This window comes from Palaemon carinicauda, chromosome 2, assembly GCF_036898095.1.
Source record: "Palaemon carinicauda isolate YSFRI2023 chromosome 2, ASM3689809v2, whole genome shotgun sequence".
NCBI lineage: Eukaryota > Metazoa > Arthropoda > Malacostraca > Decapoda > Palaemonidae > Palaemon > Palaemon carinicauda.
Genome location: NC_090726.1, coordinates 190625655 through 190645776, shown reverse-complemented (window position 1 = coordinate 190645776; position 20122 = coordinate 190625655). Strand labels below are relative to the sequence as shown.

The window sequence follows — 20122 nt, the reverse complement described above, 5'->3', positions numbered from 1 at the left end:
CCATTCCTCAGAGAGGATATAAGGCTGTTTGGCCTTCACGTTGCGGGCGAACCCGCCAATCCAGATCTTGAGGGTAGCCTGAGCTGTATCTTTTTCAAGTTGGGAGCACTGAAAGAGAACAGACTATTAGCGAGGGATATTTGTGCCAAAGAAAAGTGGAGATGTCCAAGGACTTCGTAGACACGAAGTGAAAGGCATGCGGGAAGTCCAGAGGACTTGTGCCTTAAAATTAATAATCTTAATTAATGTAAACCATTGAAATTAATCGTAACTCCCTACAAGTCTGTATCAATGAAAATGCACTCACCGAGTCAGATGTTAGAGTGGAGGTCATTGTGTAGCAGACTACACAATTGTCCGGATGCCAAACAGCTAAGTCATCCACTTGGACAGAACAGTGGGCGTGCGAACGACACACGTCATGGCCGTAGGGTTGATAGAGGACAGCGGCGCATGCCGTCATCGCACAGCGTACAGTCTGTAAGATAAAAGATACACGAGTATCTTAAAGTAAAGCAAATTAGGGGCCCAGAGGCCCCGGTGCTTAAAATATATATATATATATATATATATATATATATATATATATATATATATATATATATATATATATATATATATATATATATATATACAGTATATATATCAATATCATGATAAAAAAATTTTATATATATACATCAAGTATCTTGAATGAAAGCAAATAGGGGTCCGGGGGCCCCGGGTGCTTAAATTATATCAATATCATGATAAAGGATTTATATATCAATATCATGATAAAAATGTTTTATATATATACATCAAGTATCTTGAATGAAAGCAAATAGGGGCTCGGGGGCCCCGGGTGCTTAAATTATATCAGTATCATGATAAAAGATTTATATATCAATATCATGATAAAAATGTTTTATATATATACTGTACATCAAGTATCTTGAATGAAAGCAAATAGGGGCTCAGGGGCCCCGGGTGCTTAAATTATATCAATATCATGATAAAAGATTTATATATCAATATCATGATACATACATACATACATATACCAAAGGCACTTCCCCCAATTTTGGGGGGTAGCCGACAACAACAAGAAACAAAACAAAAAGGGGACCTCTACTCTCTACGTTCCTCCAGCCTAACCAGGGACCCAGCCGAGTTCAGCTGGTACTGCTAGGGTGCCACAGCCCAACCTCCCACATTTCCACCACAGATGAAGCTTCATACTGCTGAGTCCCCTACTGCTGCTACCTCCGCGGTCATCTAATGCACCGGAGGAAGCAGCAGGGCCTACCGGAACTGCGTCACAATCGCTCGCCATTCATTCCTATTTCTAGCACGCTCTCTTGCCTCTCTCACATCTATCCTCCTATCACCCAGAGCTTTCTTCACACCATCCATCCACCCAAACCTTGGCCTTCCTCTTGTACTTCTCCCATCAACTCTTGCATTCATCACCTTCTTTAGCAGACAGCCATTTTCCATTCTCTCCACATGGCCAAACCACCTCAACACATTCATATCCACTCTAGCCGCTAACTCATTTCTTACACACGTTCTCACCCTCACCACTTCGTTCCTAACCCTATCTACTCGAGATACACCAGCCATACTCCTCAGACACTTCATCTCAAACACATTCAATTTCTGTCTCTCCATCACTTTCATTCCCCACAACTCCGATCCATACATCACAGTTGGTACAATCACTTTCTCATATAGAACTCTCTTTACATTCATGCCCAATCCTCTATTTTTTACTACTCCCTTAACTGCCCCCAACACTTTGCAACCTTCATTCACTCTCTGACGTACATCTGCTTCCACTCCACCATTTGCTGCAACAACAGACCCCAAGTACTTAAACTGCTCCACCTCCTCAAGTAACTCTCCATTCAACATGACATTCAACCTTGCACCACCTTCCCTTCTCGTACATCTCATAACCTTACTCTTACCCACATTAACTCTCAACTTCCTTCTCTCACACACCCTTCCAAATTCTGTCACTAGTCGGTCAAGCTTCTCTTCTGTGTCAGCTACCAGTACAGTATCATCCGCAAACAACAACTGATTTACCTCCCATTCCTGATCATTCTCGCCTACCAGTTTTAATCCTCGTCCAAGCACTCTGGCATTCACCTCTCTCACCACTCCATCAACATACAAGTTAAACAACCACGGCGACATCACACATCCCTGTCTCAGCCCCACTCTCACCGGAAACCAATCGCTCACCTCATTTCCTATTCTAACACATGCTTTACTACCTGTGTAGAAACTTTTCACTGCTTGCAACAACCTTCCACCAACTCCATATAACCTCATCACATTCCACATTGCTTCCCTATCAACTCTATCATATGCTTTCTCCAGATCCATAAACGCAACATACACCTCCTTACCTTGTGGTAAATATTTCTCGCATATCTGCCTAACTGTAAAAATCTGATTCATACAACCCCTACCTCTTCTAAAACCACCCTGTACTTCCAAGATTGCATTCTCTGTTTTATCCTTAATCCTATTAATCAGTATTCTACCATACACTTTTCCAACTACACTCAACAATCTAATACCTCTTGAATTACAACACTCATGCACATCTCCCTTACCCTTATATAGTGGTACAATACAAGCACAGACCCAATCTACTGGTACCATTGACAACACAAAACACACATTAAACAATCTCACCAACCATTCAAGTACAGTCACACCCCCTTCCTTCAACATCTCAGCTTTCACACCATCCATACCCGATGCTTTTCCTACTCTCGTTTCATCTAGTGCTCTCCTCACTTCCTCTATTGTAATCTCTCTCTCATTCTCATCTCCCATCACTGGCACCTCAACACCTGGAACCGCAATTATATCTGCCTCCCTATCATCCTCAACATTCAGCAAACTTTCAAAATATTCCGCCCACCTTTTCCTTGCCTCCTCTCCTTTTAACAACCTTCCATTTCCATCTTTCACTGTCTCTTCAATTCTTGCGCCGGCCTTCCTTACTCTCTTCACTTCTTTCCAAAACTTCTTCTTATTCTCTTCATATGACTGACCCAGTCCCTGACCCCACCTCAGGTCAGCTGCCCTCTTTGCCTCACGTACCTTGCGCTTTACTTCCACCTTTTGCTCTCTATATTTTTCATACTTCTCTATACTATTACTCTGCAGCCATTCTTCAAAAGCCCTCTTTTTCTCTTCCACTTTTACCTTCACTCCTTCATTCCACCATTCACTGCCCTTCCTCATGCTGCCTCCAACAACCTTCTTGCCACATACATCACTTGCAATCCCAACAAAATTTTCTTTTGCTAACTTCCACTCCTCCTCTAAATTACCAGTTTCTCTTACTCTCACCTCGTCATATGCCATTTTCAACCTTTCCTGATATTTACTTTTTACCCCCGGTTTTATTAGCTCTTCAACCCTCACTAGCTCTCTTTTACATCCACCTACTCTATTCCCCCACTCTTTTGCTACAACTAATTTTCCTTCCACCAAAAAATGATCAGACATACCGTTAGCCATACCCCTAAACACGTGCACGTCTTTCAATCTTCCAAACATTCTTTTCGTTATCAACATATAATCCATTAATGCCCTTTCTACTACTCTTCCATTTGCCACTCTTACCCATGTATACTTATTTTTATCTTTCTTTTTAAAAAAGCTAGCACTTATTACCATCTCTTGTTCAACACACATATCTACCAGTCTCTCACCACACTCATTTTCACCTGGTACGCCATATTTCCCAATGACACCTTCTACCTCTCCAGCACCCACTCTAGCATTTAAGTCACCCATAACAACTACATAATTCCTTCTACCCAGTCCTTCTACACACCTAGTTAATTCATTCCAGAACTCATTCCACTCTTCTTCACTTTTCTCACTACCTGGTCCATACGCACTGACAAACGCCCAACATTCCCTACCCAACCTAACCCTTACCCACATTAACCTAGATGATATCTCCTTCCATTCCACTACTTTACCTGTCATCCATTCACTCAACAATAAAGCCACACCCTCTCTCGCTCTTCCCCTTTCAATCCCAGACACTCTACCAGACATTTCACCAAACATCACTTCACCCTTTCCTTTCATCTTTGTCTCACACAAGGCCAATACATCCATCCTTCTACTTCTAAACATACTTCCAATCTCACATCTTTTACTCTCTATCGTACTACATCCACGCACATTCAAACACCCCAAAACTAGAGTGCGGGGAGCAGTCACTCTCCCCCCAGCTCCATCTCTTTGTTGCTGTCTCACAGGATTTTCTATACAGGAGAGGGGGTTCCCAGCCCCCTCGTCCCGTCCCTTTTAGTCGCCTCTTACGACACGCAGGGATAACGTTGGCGCTATTCTAATTGTTTTATGCTTAATTAGGTTCTTTATAGTGTAACCACGATATATATCAATATCATGATAAAAATGTTTTATATATATACATCAAGTATCTTGAATGAAAGCAAATAGGGGCTCGGGGGCCCTAGGGTGCTTGAATTATATCAATATCATGATAAAGGATTTTTTATATATATCAATATCATGATAAAAATGTTTTATATATACATCAAGTATCTTGAATAAAAGCAAATAGGGGCCCGGAGGCCCCGGAGCTTAAAAAGGGATTTTGACGAAGGAAAAATCTATTTCTGGGGAGAGACCTGTGACGCCCGGTGAAAAGGGTCCTTCTTTACACTTTTCTGATATAAACCTTCCAAATATACCAGAGAAAGATAAAAGCATGGAATGCATAGGTTACTACCCTCGCGCGAGCACCTTGTGGGTGTCGTGTATAAAGCAGGGGCGTGTGAAAACCACTATTCACAGGCTGTCTTCCATTTAGATAATTCCTCCATCAAAGGGAAGGGCCGTAACAGAGGCCTCAGATACAGCACTTGAGCCACTTCACCGACGCCCGACGCAAGCGCCCTCTGAGACATCCTTCTGTTTTGGACTTGCTAGCTTGGTCTTAGATTTTTGTGTTCTCGGTGTTTTCACGTTTCGTGGATTATTTTCATCATGGCCGAACTCCAACTTCACCAATACCAATGTTAAGTACCATAGTTTGTTTTGACAGCTTTTTGCAGTACCGGGCAGTTGTACTCTTCCCAGTACTGTGTTGTTTTTTTATTTCGACCGGCTTGGCCTTCCGCGGTGTCGGCAGCCATTGTTGTTTTGATTTGCCTTGCTGGGAATTTCATGTTAGTCTTGCCCATTTGGTACGCTGTCAGTAGGTTCTTGGTTAAGTCACTGGCCTTACGCCTTTTTGAACCATTATTATTATTTTTGGGCTCAAGCCATGGCGTCCTGATGGAAGGTTCCTGTTTGGTAGCTTCCTTGGGTATAAGACTACTAAGATATTCCCAGAGAATTTAACCACAGGTTATCACAGAATTCTAACTTCTGGAGCGAGTATCTCAAAGGTTTCCCTTTAAGACATCGTAATACAACAGGGGACACGCATGTCTGGTCGTGCCACATAGCTATCTCCACCCCGAACAGGGTTAACGCTTCGGTGTGTAAGGGCTGAGAATAGCTGGGAGCCGTTCCACAGCTAATCTCACTCGTGGCTACTACTGATACTCGAGACGTAAACAAACGGACGCCATTGCTCTAATGACGTCACGAGCGTCTTTATCCTTTTGTTAGTAGCTGCCCTACTGAGACGGATTTTCCCTTGTGTGAACTTTATCGTTTTGCATCTTCGCTATGTCGTTACCTTCAGCCTCGCCTTCTTCTGGAAAGTCGAGTACAAGGTTCCAGTATTGTTTAATTAAGCTCTGGCCGTAAAGTAAATATTATTTCGCGAAATAATTGATGTTTTGTGGCGGAGCTGTGCCTCTACCGGACCCGCCATTTTATGGCGTCGTTGTTGTTTTGCATGTCTTATTTAGTTAGCCACAACAACGCTTCCGGCATTATATACTAATCGAATACATTAGTTTATTTAGTCTTCATAGCTAGGAACTTTTATATCGTGTTAGACGCTTTTTATCGGTCATCGATTGACCTCATACCAGTCGGCTACTATAGCCCCCAGGCCAGGAGCCTATATACAAGTGTTCATGCATGATTTATCAGTGATCCTAGACTAAGTTATGAAGATAGTGGCATTATTATTTTACAATACTTTTGACTAGTGATGCAAATGTTTTCGCCTTCAGGGACCATATAGGGGATAGGCTAGTCAGTGATTCTTTCTAGCCTAACCTAACCTTAGGACCCCTATATGCTTCCTTCATCCCCTGCCTTGGCACTCCCTCTATTTAGCCTTGATCCCTTTTCTGAGTAAAGGGATTTATTGTCTAATAGAGTATTAAATCGCCTCTCAGTCCTCCCTAAAGGAATGAACCCCCTTTAGGATTGCGTCTGAGAGTGAGGTTAGGCTAGCCTACCTCTATGGCTAGGATAGTCTACGACTTTCCTGCGATAGCGATATGTCTTCTTCCTTGCCTAGTTCAGGACTTTTAGCCCTGATCTAGGCCGGGTTAGGAAGGTTTCTCTGTTCCATGCTGAAACTGTACTCTTGCACCGTTTTTAGCTGATCAGCCTAATCTTAGGTTAGGGAGTGTCCTCCCTTCCCTTTGTGGCCGCTCTGGTACAGAAACCCTTCCTGGGAAGACCCCTTTCTTCTCCCTCCCCACCTATCTCTTGTATAGCCTAGCCTATGCTTAGGTTAGTTTATACTCATCTGTCCCCTGTCCTACAATTCCTCCTTAGGGTGGAAGAGTAGGGCTACCCGAGCTTCCCTGTGCTGTCCGCTCTGGTACATATACCTTCATAGTGTCCTATAAGGTTAGTTACTAGTGTAGCTCTGCATAGGGGAGTCTCCCCCCCCTCTTGGGTGTTCCCTAGCCCTCCCTTGGGCTACCTGCTCCCGGTCCCTAGTGACCCCTGCTTGGATGCTAGAGCCTGTCTCTATCATGGGTACACCCCCTCAGGGAGGGGGAGGGATGTCTGGAACCCTGACGGTACTTCCTACATCCCTTCCCCCCTCCCCCTGTCTCTCTCTCTATCCGGGTGCCGGTCTCTTGCCGCCTCTACTGCCGGCAATACCTGCCTCCCTCTTGGTGACTTCCCTACCCTTGCCCCCAGCCCCCCGTGTACCGAGGGGCTGCCGGCTGCCGCCGGCTAATACCGGCGGCTTTCCTACTCCTATCTATTCGTCCGCTTGCCGGTCGATCTCCGGAGTGCCGGCATATACTGCCGGCAACCCGATACTACCTGTACCATCCTTACCCGTCACCAATCCGGCATCCTCCGGCGGCCGGAGCCGCCGCTCCCTGCCGGCGTGCCGCCGTTGTGCCGGCGGCCGCCATCCTGGTATCTAACTGACTTTGAAAATTGTCTGTTCTAGTGCCAGAATCTATGCTGGAGCGAGCTCCGGCGTGCCGGCGGCTGCCGGATGCCCCAGAGGCGTCAAGAATACTTGCACCCCCTCTCTTTAGCTATCATAAGACTAGATAGCCCTACCTTGCAAATAGATAAGCTGCTTTGCTTCTAAGATCAGTACCTAGTACTGCTCTATTAGTGATCATGCTGTCTCTTTGCATTCTTCTATTTCCAGCATGCTATGTGCATCTTAGTGCGGCTGGTTGCCAGAAGCAATTACCCTTAATGAGGCCTTCTGGCTCTTATCTGGGAACCGAATGAATTCGATCCCAACCTTGTCCTTGGCTTTCCATGGAGTTCCATTATAATGGGAACCCTAGGAAATTATATCCAATGATCTAGGTCATTTGGATTATCCCAGGACCAGCCTATGGTAACCAGCCGGGCGAGATGCATGGAGCGTGTCTCCTTTACTGTTTCATTCTCTATGCATCACACCTTCCTTAAGTTAAAATTAATGATTAATGTTAACTTAAATTAAGAGCCACTCCTATGGCTCCCCCATACTCATTTTCTCTTTCTTCCACAGGAGGAGCAGATGAAGTGCGATTTCGCCTACTGTGCTGTGAAACGCTCCCAGTTTTACGGACATACGGCGTGCAGGACTCACGCCCCTTGCTCAGACAAGAAAGGGGATTGGAAGTTCTGGAATCCACTGGAATGTACGGTCTGCCAGGCCTATCTAGTTGAGGCCTTCCATAACCCTCCCTCAGCGGAGGTTAGAGACATTGCTCGTGACAAACTGCGCAAGTGGGTGCGTGGTTTTCAGAGGAATGCTACCGGACCGTACCTGGCCACCGAAGAACTGAGGTCCCTGTTGTTCCCTAAGGCCTCCCCTGATTCAGTGGTTCCAAAGGAAGCAATCCCCACTGTCCAAATTTCAGTGGAACCTGATGTGGTCATGGCTCAGTCCATGCACGAGTGCCGTTTGGATTCTGAGGATGATGAACGGATCTCCGACGTCTCGGAAGATACGGAGAAGACGCTTATGGCTCAAGGAGCCGAAGAGGACGAAGACAAGGTGGAATACACCGAGTCGGAGATTGGAGCTACTCCCTCGTCCATCCCTCCGCCTACTCCTACACCGACGGAATTGTCCCTTCCGTCTACCTCCTCGACCCCGGATCCTTCCTCTTCCACCCAAGAACTGATCCGACTGATTAGAGCTGTCATGGACGACAGACTGAAGGAGAACCAGGAGTCCATCAGGTCGATGATTGGATCCAGAGACACGAAGAAGATCTCGGTCAAGGATCTCCCAGCTTGCTCTCATGCCAACCCGTGGAGGTATGCAGAGCATATGGTTATTGCAACCGGCAGGATCTTTGTTAGCGACAAGATCGGCACGGTCCCGTTGGAAGATGTGGAGTTCTTCCCAAGCTTCGAGGCCTACCCGGACTGTTACGTCCGACTTCGTGCTGAACCTGCCTCGAAGGAGGAGACCGAACCTAAAGAGGAGATAGTGTTCGATCTCGCAAAGGCCCAAGCTATGCTAGCCAACGCATTTAAGAGCAGGGGCTTTACCTGCTCTAAGCTTCCTGCCTTGAGCAAGAAGCATCCTACCTATGTCGCACCTGACACTGCGATTCTTCCATTTCTGGAAAAGGCCTTAGCTGCATGCCTTAAAGCGGCGGAAGAAGGGAAACCCTGCCCTGCACTGGAGGAGTGCAGACCCTTCTCCATCGTGACACCCCCTGACACTAGGCAATGGAAAGATGTCCAACATACTTTCGTCGTGGGTAGGCTCGATCCTGACGTCGCCGGACGTCAGTTTAATGAAGACCTCCCTAAGCTCAACGACCACCTCCTTCGCCGGGAACAAGACACGAAGGAGAGGCTTGCAGCTTCGCTTTCTCATCAAGTCCAACTTGAAGTAATGGCCTGTGACACAGCGGTACCCGATCACTACATGGTACTGGCCAAATCCCACTTACTCACGGTAATGAAGGACTTGTACCATTTCATAAAGGCTCGTAGAGCCTGTCGTGAATTCGTGTTTGTCGGTGCCACCGTGAAACACGAACCCCGGAGGCTGATTTCCTCCAACATCTGGGGAAAGCACCTGTTTCCTTCTGACCTTGTCAAGGAAATAACTGACAGAGCCGCCACGGAGAATAGGAACCTTCTCCACAAGTGGGGCATGTCCAGAAAAAGGAAAACCTCTCAGGACGATGGACCTCAGCCTAAGAGGAAACCTCAGAAGCCGAAACCCCAGCAACGTCAACAACGACGTCAGTTTCCGGGACCCGCTACCTCCCAAGTGGTTGCCCAACCACAACAGACCTTTCAGTTGGTCCCCCAACCGGTGTTGTCACAGTCACCGGTCTTCACCCCTGCCTTTGAGCAGTCATCCACTACCTTTCATGCCAGAGGTAGAGGCTCGTCCAGGGGTGCAAGCAGAGACGCCTCTCGTCGTCCCTCCAGAGGTAGAGGAGGAAAGGGAGCTAGCGGCCGAGGCAACAAGTCCTCGGGACACCAGAAGCAATGAAGTGCTTCCGGTGGGAGGAAGACTCCGCCAATTCCAGGATCGTTGGACCTTCGATCCTTGGGCACACAGCATCATCAAGAACGGTCTAGGCTGGAGTTGGGTGCAACCACCCCCAATCTTCCAGCGGTTCTTTCAACCATCAACCCCCATTCTGGAAGAATATGTTCTAGACCTCTTGAACAAGAAGGTGATAAGGAAGGTAAAGTCCACCAGGTTCCAAGGGAGACTGTTTTGCGTTCCCAAGAAGGACTCAGACAAGCTCAGAGTCATTCTGGACTTATCCCCCCTCAACAAGTTCATAGAGAACAACAAATTCAAGATGCTGACGCTTCAACAAATAAGGACCCTTCTGCCTCAGGGTTCCTACACGGTCTCTATAGACCTGGCGGATGCCTATTGGCACATTCCAATGAACCATCACGCTTCCTCCTACCTAGGATTTCGACTCCAAAGGAAAAGCTACGCCTTCAGGGCCATGCCATTCGGCCTCAATGTGGCCCCTCGAATCTTCACAAAGCTGGCGGATGCCATAGTACAACAGCTCCGCCTAAGAGACGTCCAGGTGATGGCCTACCTCGACGACTGGCTAGTCTGGGCTCCCTCGCCCGAAGAGTGTACAAAGTCTTGCGACGAAGTTACCCAGTACCTAGAACACCTGGGATTCAAGATCAACGAGAAGAAATCTCGCCTCTCTCCGGCTCAGAAGTTTCAGTGGTTGGGAATCCACTGGAATCTTCAGTCACACCGCCTTTCCATCCCCCAGAAGAAAAGGAAGGAAATAGCAGGGTCTGTCAAGCGACTACTGAAATCCAAACGCATTTCAAGACGACAGCAGGAACGAGTTCTAGGCTCTCTACAATTCGCCTCAGTGACAAACCCAGTGCTTCGTGCACAGCTAAAGGATGCCGCGGGAGTCTGGAGACGATCGGCATCCATCGCTCGAAGAGACCTCAAGAGACGGCTTCCAGACAGACTTCGACGCCTCCTAAAGCCGTGGTCGGAAGCAATGGCCCTGAAAAGGTCCATTCCTCTCCAACACCCTCCTCCATCACTCAACATCCACACGGATGCCTCACTGGAGGGCTGGGGAGGTCACTCCCACCTGAAACAAGCTCAAGGGACCTGGTCTCCACTATTCAAGACGTTCCACATAAACATCTTGGAGGCCATGGCGGTCCTTCTTACTCTGAAGAAGTTATCCCCGCCGCCCTCGATCCACATCCGTCTAACCCTAGACAACTCGGTGGTAGTTCGTTGTCTCAATCGCCAGGGCTCAAGATCGCCCCAGATAAATCAGGTGCTTCTCCCAATCTTCCGTCTGGCGGAGAAGAAGAAGTGGCACCTGTCTGCAGTTCACCTACAAGGATTCCGCAACGTGACAGCGGATGCTCTATCTCGGACAAACCCGATAGAGTCGGAATGGTCTCTAGACGCAAGATCATTCTCCTTCATCTCCAATCAAGTCCCAGAACTTCAGATAGATCTCTTTGCAACGAGCGACAACAATCAACTTCCTCTGTACGTAGCCCCGTACGAGGACCCCAAAGCAGAAGCGGTGGACGCCATGTCACTGGACTGGAACAGATGGTCGAAGATATACCTGTTCCCTCCCACCAACCTTCTGTTGAAAGTCCTCTCCAAACTGAGAACCTTCAAAGGGACAGCGGCCCTAGTGGCTCCCAAGTGGCCCCGGAGCAACTGGTACCCCCTGGTCCTGGAGCTGCAGCCCAAGCTGATCCCTCTCCCGGGCCCAGTTCTCTCTCAACAAGTACAGAAGTCGACTGTCTTCGCTTCATCATCGAAAATCAAGGACCTTCATCTCATGATTTTCTCTCCCTTGCCGCAAAGAAGAGGTTTGGGATCTCGAAGAAAAGTCTAGACTTCCTAGAGGAATACAAGACCGAATCCACGAGACGGCAATACGAATCATCCTGGAGGAAATGGGTCTCCTTTGTTAAAGCAAAAAATCCTAAAGAAATCACCATTGATTTCTGTATGTCCTTCTTCATTCACCTTCATGGACAAGGATTAGCAGCCAATACGATCTCAACTTGCAAATCGGCTTTGACTAGACCAATTCTATATGCTTTCCAAATTGATCTGTCCAACGACATCTTTAACAAACTGCCGAAAGCATGTGCTCGCCTACGCCCAGCACCCCCTCCGAAACCGATCTCCTGGTCACTAGACAAGGTGCTCCATTTCGCCTCCAACTTGGACAACGATTCATGCCCCCTCAAGGATCTGACTCAGAAAGTTATATTTTTATTTGCTCTCGCCTCGGGAGCTCGAGTCAGCGAAATAGTGGCATTATCAAGAGAAGAGGGACACATCCTGTTTGCTGATTCAGGAGAAGTGACCCTCTCCCCCGATCCGACGTTTCTCGCCAAAAATGAATTACCCACCAAAAGATGGGGCCCTTGGAGAATATGCCCCCTGAAGGAGGATGTCTCTCTATGTCCAGTAGAGAGTCTCAAGGTCTATCTTCGCAGAACTTCAAACTTTGGTGGAGGCCAACTCTTCAAAGGAGAAACATCGGGCAGCGACCTGTCACTGAAACAATTAAGAGCGAAAATCACCTACTTCATTCGCAGAGCGGATCCGAACAGTACACCCGCTGGTCATGATCCTAGAAAAGTGGCATCTTCTCTGAATTTCTTTCAGAGCATGGACTTCGAGAGTCTTAAGAACTTTACGGGCTGGAAGTCCTCGCGAGTTTTCTTTAAACATTATGCGAAACAAGTGCACGAAATCAAACATTTTGTGGTAGCCGCAGGTAGTGTTATGAAACCTGCACCTGACTCTGCGTAGAACAGTGAGTTACTTGGGACTCTAACTCTTCGGGTGCCTATGTTGACCCTCGAGTGATTCATAGTGATGTCTAAAAACACTTAGTGCTTTTATAACTGTTCTTATCCCAGGTGGAATGTCATAGTGTTACACAAGTGCCGCATGCCTTGAGCATGATGTGTTATTTAAAGACTTGCGTTCCTCGAGAACGAGTACCTACTAATCCTGAAATTCCCTTTCAGATTCAAGAGCAAGCCTTTATTTCTATGTACATTATTATTACTGTAAATGAACTTTACTTTTTGCTGTAAATTATTTATTTTCTGCATTGTGAAATAAAATTTCTATTTTATTACTTGTGCGTCTCTTTCAGCTCCTACTTACTATGAAATACATACTGTCATAGTTTTATTTATTCCTCCTTTCTTATGGTCATGAAGAATTTAAGATGTCTATTCTTAAATTATATTCACCTTGTCTCAGTAAGGTTCCTACTCGAATACTTACTTCTGATAATCAGGAGATGAACCCTACACACAGTGCCCAACCACCACTGACCTACTCAGAATGTTCCTATACAAATATCAAACATTCTGCTTCATCTCTAAGCTCTTAAAAAGCTCTTCTGTCAAGATGAATAGCCCTTCAATACCACTTTGACGTCGGCATAGCCCATGGGAACTTCCTACCAATGGGGGGCAGGATACTTCGTTCCTATGGTTCTTACCTAAGATTACTTTGCTATTTTGTCAATGCCTAGGCACTTAACTCTGGGGGAAAATCTACCACGATACATTGATTCTCTGGTACTCTTCCATCAGGACGCCATGGCTTGAGCCCAAAAAACGGATTTTGAGCGAAGCGAAAAATCTATTTTTGGGTGAGATAGCCATGGCGTCCTGATGGACCCTCCCTACTACTTCGTCAGTTTGTTCCCACCCTACACAATTGTATCATGGTGATGGGCAGCAACTGGCGCCAGGATAAAGACGCTCGTGACGTCATTAGAGCAATGGCGTCCGTTTGTTTACGTCTCGAGTATCAGTAGTAGCCACGAGTGAGATTAGCTGTGGAACGGCTCCCAGCTATTCTCAGCCCTTACACACCGAAGCGTTAACCCTGTTCGGGGTGGAGATAGCTATGTGGCACGACCAGACATGCGTGTCCCCTGTTGTATTACGATGTCTTAAAGGGAAACCTTTGAGATACTCGCTCCAGAAGTTAGAATTCTGTGATAACCTGTGGTTAAATTCTCTGGGAATATCTTAGTAGTCTTATACCCAAGGAAGCTACCAAACAGGAACCTTCCATCAGGACGCCATGGCTATCTCACCCAAAAATAGATTTTTCGCTTCGCTCAAAATCCGTTTATTATTATTTCCTATGGTACTTTTTACTAGCAAGTCCAGTCTGGATGAACAAGAATAGCGTTCTGGCTTTATTATAGTTTAGTACCCGCCCTGAGAGGCGTTCGTCAGTGGACTATATCCTTTTAAATTTTGTTAACGCAGAAGTTTTTCTTCGTTCGTAGTCTTGTATTTGATGTTACAATTTGATTGTTATACTTATATCATATTATAGTGTGCTTAATTAGGTTCTTTATAGTGTAACCACGATATATATCAATATCATGATAAAAATTTTTATATATATACATCAAGTATCTTGAATGAAAGCAAATTAGGGGCCCGGGGTGCTTAAATATATCAATATCATGATAAAAGATTTATTTCGATTGTATTATGAATGAAAATAAGTCAGACCGTAACCGTGATCATATCAAAAGAGGGATGGGAAGGTCGAGAACTAGGATCGTATATATAATATATTTGTGACTAATATATAAAGTTAATCCAAGTAATAATGAGTAACGTTGGCTCCGGAGGCTCAACTAAACAACTCGACCAGATGGTAATGTATAAAAGCTAAGTCCGGGGATCCCGTAATGAAAGTCTTTATATATATATATCTATATGAGGTCCGTGAGGTGCGGGACACCATAGAGGGGGAAGGGATCTTTAATGGGTCCGTGAAGTGCGGGACCAAGAGGAAGTAGCACGTACAAAACAGAATAAAATAATATAACATGACAAGGTACCACGGACCGAGCAAAAAACTTCCCGTCGATCGTTGGCCAAACGAGCGACGGAAAGAAAACGACTATGACCGGGTAGAGTAGTACAAAAGTGTGAGTAATGTACGTTAATGTATAATGATAGCAAGCCTCACAGATCAACGGGAACCGCCCGTGCAAAGAAAGCGAAAGGCCCCGGGAGGGGAACATAACGCAACATAGTGACTCTCGATTGGGAGAGAGAGAGGGAGGTAACCCTGGGGTGGGGTATCGGGCGGGAGGGAGGCTAGGAGTGGGGCAATAGCAGGTATACCAACCTGCCAGACCCACGATGATATGATCACGCGGAAAGACTAATAACACTATAATAAACATAACACATGGTAAAATAAGATAGGAAGGCATGCTGGATGATAATAATAATAAAAATAACTATACATCAATCGTAAAACAAACGAGGGAATGAACATGAGACAGGAGAAAACCAAGCCTGACGGCGCTGGGAGTAGGCAGGGCTACCAACATAACACAGAGTCAGTGAAGTGCTAACAAAATGAAAAACTAATATCTGACTCATGAAAGACCCTCGAGCTAATGCAAGAAAAACGAATGACGTTAAAAATGAGAAGCAAGTCCGTGGCGTGCGAACGTAAATAATCCAAGTAATAATATTAATGGAATAGAAACGCCCGAAGGCGACCAGGCATGCAAACCTAACGAGAATACGCTCACGTATATCGTAATAACTGTTATCGTAATAACAGGACATCAATATAATAAATTAATACGGTGTGTGAACCGTGGATACCCAGAAAGTTCATAACGAGAAACAATCAGTATGGAGGACTCATTGAAAAGCGTTAAGAACGACACGAGAGAGAGATAGGAGGAGGCCGAGCGCCATGAAAGACCCACGCAGGGTCGTGAAAAATAAAACTGTTATAATATAAGCAAAAAAGGGCAAGGCCCCCTCCAAAATCTCAAAACTCATAGATCTGGTACTTAACTTAGATGGAGTGACAGTGGAGTCCGACATCTTGAGGTAAATCCAGGTAAAACCAGCGAAATTCACACACCAAGGCAAAATAAGTGTTTGATAGCGCGTGCTATAAAAAGGAGTGACGTCACTGGCGTGGGATTGCTAGTAGTAGAAGGATGTTGAACGGCATCTCGCTGTTCGGGGATGTTGACAGGAGATATCTAAATGGTGCGAGGCCTCTGTTTGTGATTTATTCAGCGCCCCAGTATTATACCGACACCTTATCAAGGTGAGCGAGCTGGGTTCAACCTAGCATTCCTATACAAATTTTTCTCTGGTAAATTCATAGCAGTTTTTACCTTAGAAATGATGTAAAAGGAGCATTTCACTGGGCGGCACGGGTCGGAGCCCAGAAAGGCTTATATAACATATACTAAAAATAATTCTTTAATATAAAGTATCCTGTACTTTGTAAATTAAAGATATAGGGTTTAAAATATAAAAAAAAATATTGCAGACTTTGCCGAAAGAGGATATTCCTAGCCAAAAATCAAACTTTTCCCAATTGTGAAAACCCACAGGTAAAATAAAAAAATAAGGCTTTAATATACACCGCTTTTTAAAGAAGGTATTTGTGTACAACATAGTACCATGACTGGAAATTAAGGCTATTAGTTGAAATAAGAGAATAATTCTATTCACAACCAATAAGATTAAGGGCAAATTTTCTGGAACCTATCATCATTATATGAGGATTACATATATAATACATAGATTATATATACATATATACTGTATTCATATTATATACACAGTATACACAATTATATACAGTATATAATGGATGTGTACACAAACACACAATTACATATATGCACAACACTGTTTAATCAATAAGTCCTCAACATTATACTCAAGTAGGGAGTAACTACCCCAAGTTAATTTATACTTAGCAAAGAAAGTAAAGGGTTGTTAAATTAAAGTTTTGCATCTATATAACACCAATGAAACAGATATCAACATTCATACTCAGAAATCTCAATGGGCAAAGATACTTACAAAGGGTATTGCAGAAATCTAGTCGATCACAAGGAACACAGACACTACTTGTAGGACATGTGCAAAGTGAAGCTGATCTACAGGGGTCAGAAGGAGGGGTAGGAGGAGGAGGAGTAGGTGGTAGTGTAGGGGGTGGAGTGACTGGGGGAGGGGTAACGACAGGAGGATTTGTTGGTGAAATGGGGTCAGGTTTTGTTTCTGCATCAGGGACCCTGATAGTTAGTCGTTCGGAAAATTTATGACCTTCTCCACACTTTTCTTCAGACTCATCTGAATGGTCATAACAATCAGATACATTGTCACATAGTTTAGCCTACAAAAAGAAGAGAAAAAAAGCCTTACTGAATATTGTAAATGGTCTTCAATGAATACAGATAATGCATAATTTCCAAGGTTATAAGCTCTCTAACTTCACAAGTTTCCTCTATTTCAAATTAATAGATACAAGTATATATAACATTAGATGTCTATACCAATATCACTTCATATATATTAGGTATGCAGTACCTTATTGAAAATTTAGCAAAGCTATGAGTACATCCATGAGACTTTTCCACCACACAAAATAATGCAAACAGAATTTAAGACAAATTGCAAAGATTATAACTTTCATATTTGCAGAAGAAATATTGGATGCTGAAATAATCTCGAGCAAAGCCAATTTCATAGGAGATGGCTTAAGTTTCACAAGGTTACTTTACTTCGCTCGTTTTTTCAAGTAAAAGTATTATTTTTTGCATGTCAAAGTTTAAAACTCCATCCCATCATTTACTGATAATTACTAAATTAAAAAATCCTTAGTAACTTGTGTAAAGATGACATCCCTCTCTCCCATAATCACTTAAGTATACATTACTGTGATATAATAAATTTGCATGCATTATCCTCCATAATACCCAGTGGAGTATTATTAGCAGTAGTGGTAATAATGTGCTCTTAAATCAAATTTATTTGCTTCGATTTCTGCAGACAAAATACCATAGTGAATACAGTGCTCCAGAAAGCCTCTTAGATTACAATTACCTTCACTTCATAGTACATACATGAAGTATACAGAAAATTAGAGAGATTCAAGAGTATCATTAATGCTCTGCTAAACACTTTCCACAGTTACCTTAGGACATATTTTTAAACCAAGCTTTTTGAGAACTACATTTTTATCAAGAGAATTATCTTATTCAAAACTTTAATTATTAAAATTTTTTTAATAGAAACAGGAAAAAGGGCTTAATATTTCTCTACAACTGTAATGCTCCGAGTTGTTAAAAAAAAGGTTTGATAAACAGCCAAAGGACACTAATTTAACAAATCAGGCAGAGTACATTTTAAAACCCCAATGTGAAAATATATTTTCACCAAACAATCAGGCCTGAGATTTTTATTGAACACTCGGTTCACTAGTAAAGGAACATTACTGTATTCCCATTACCATATCCCTTACTGATCAATGGGTGCATATTCTGTCAAAATAATCCTTCTCCAAGATTATTTATTCTAATTACTGTAAAAAGGAACTTATCTAACAAGCAAAACAAAATAGTAAATAAATAAGGTACTGTACTGTATAGAGAAACACACTTGCTTAACTACTTTTCTACATGTCACAATACTGTAGTACAGTACAAGATTTGACTACTGTATGTCCCAAACATATTCCTGATAACTTTGTCCTCTTACCTTGTCAATGCATGCTCCATAGTTACACCGAAATTCTGACGATGAGCAAGGCTTTTTTCCACAAATCTCAGCGGTTTCATCAGAGCCATCTCTGCAGTCAGCTCTTCCATTACACCTCCAAATACGTCTGATACAGCCTCCATAGTCACATTTAAATTCGATTGTTTTACACCTACAATAAAGATTCAAAAACATATTTATTCTGAAACTCATTTTACTTCAATAAATTTGATACACTACTAAATAAGTTTAATCGACACGTTTAAAAATAAAGAAAGCTTATCTTAATAAAATCAAGGCTATTTAAAGAAAAATTAAGTGACAAGTTTTACGTTAGTAATAAAGACAATACCAGTACAGTAATACCTTGAGATAAGAGTTTAATGCGTTCCGGGACCAAGTTCGTGTGTCAATTTGCTTGTATCTCGGATGAATTTTTCCCACATGAAATAACTAGAAAAAAAATTAATCCGTTCTCACCCTCTGAAAAGACCCTAAAAACAGTTTATTACAGTGAAAAAACATATTTTTAATTGTTCTAATTAACATTCTACGCTCTTCTTCTGGCTTGGCTCTTTTTGCCTCGCTTTCACCTTCACTTTTTGACAGCCTTATTAAAAGGAACCTATCTAGGGACGTTTTCTTTTGTCTCCCCTTCAAAATGTTGCGAAAATGATGCACACAAGTGTTGTCACAATAGGCTAATGCACGACCACATGCCAACTTGTCCGGGTGCCTCTTTTCCATAAAATTAGAAAACTCCCTCCACTTCGCTAACATGTACCTGATTTCTGCCATAAAAAGGTAGCCCTCGTCTTCCATCTCCTCCTCGCAACCGAGCTCCTGCAACACCTCCGAATGTTGCATTTCCTGGAGCTCTATCAATTCCTGTGTCGTGAGCTCTTCCAGATGCTCCTCGACAAGGTCGTTCACGTCTGCCACGTCTACCTCCAGCTCCATGGACTTTCTAGGAGACACTATTTCATCCATCACAACAGGTTCGGGGTCATCAGGGTCCGTCGTATCGAACCCTTCAAAGTCCCTCTCAGCGATGGAAGATGGCCACAATTTCTTCCATGCTGAATTAAGAGTTCTTCTTGGGACACCCTGCTATGCATCGTCAATTTTTAAGCAATGGACGATATTGAAATGATCCTTCCAAAATTCAAGAAGGGCGAGATTGGTGTTGTCTGTGACATCGAAGCATTTCTTGAACAAATGCTTCGTGTACAGTTTTTTGAAGTTGGAAATAACTTGTTGGTCCATGGGCTGGAGGAGAGGCGTGGTGTTGAGCGGGGGATAAAGGACCTTCATGAACTTGATTTCATCAAGAATCTCCTCTTCGAGACCAGGAGGGTGACCAGGGGCATTGTCGAGGACCAGGAGACATTTCATTGTCAGGTTTTTCTCGGCCAAATATTTTTTGACTGGCAGACCAAAGCGCATATTAACCCATTCTGTAAAGAAATGCCACGTAACCCAAGCCTTAGCATTAGCGCGCCACATCACTTGCAGTTTTTCTTTCAAGATCCTTTGGCTCTTGAAATCTTGTGGGTTTTCTGAGTGGTACACCAGCAGTGGCTTGACCTTACAGTCACCGCTGGCATTGGCACACAAGGCTAGAGTTAACCGGTCCTTCATGGGT

General features: G+C 43.9%; 1 protein-coding gene across 2 annotated transcripts in view; it reads right to left on the bottom strand.

Moving 5' to 3' along the window:
* The window catches only part of LOC137628768 (modular serine protease-like), a 141127-nt gene that overhangs the window by 56630 nt on the left and 64375 nt on the right, over nucleotides 1-20122 (bottom strand). For both annotated transcript variants that reach the window (XM_068359978.1, XM_068359970.1), the window contains 2 exons: nucleotides 18478-18649; nucleotides 16801-17113 (listed from right to left, as the gene is read on the bottom strand). In XM_068359978.1, coding sequence (XP_068216079.1) covers nucleotides 16801-17113; nucleotides 18478-18649 — 485 coding nt within the window. The remainder of the gene's footprint in view (nucleotides 1-16800; nucleotides 17114-18477; nucleotides 18650-20122) is intronic.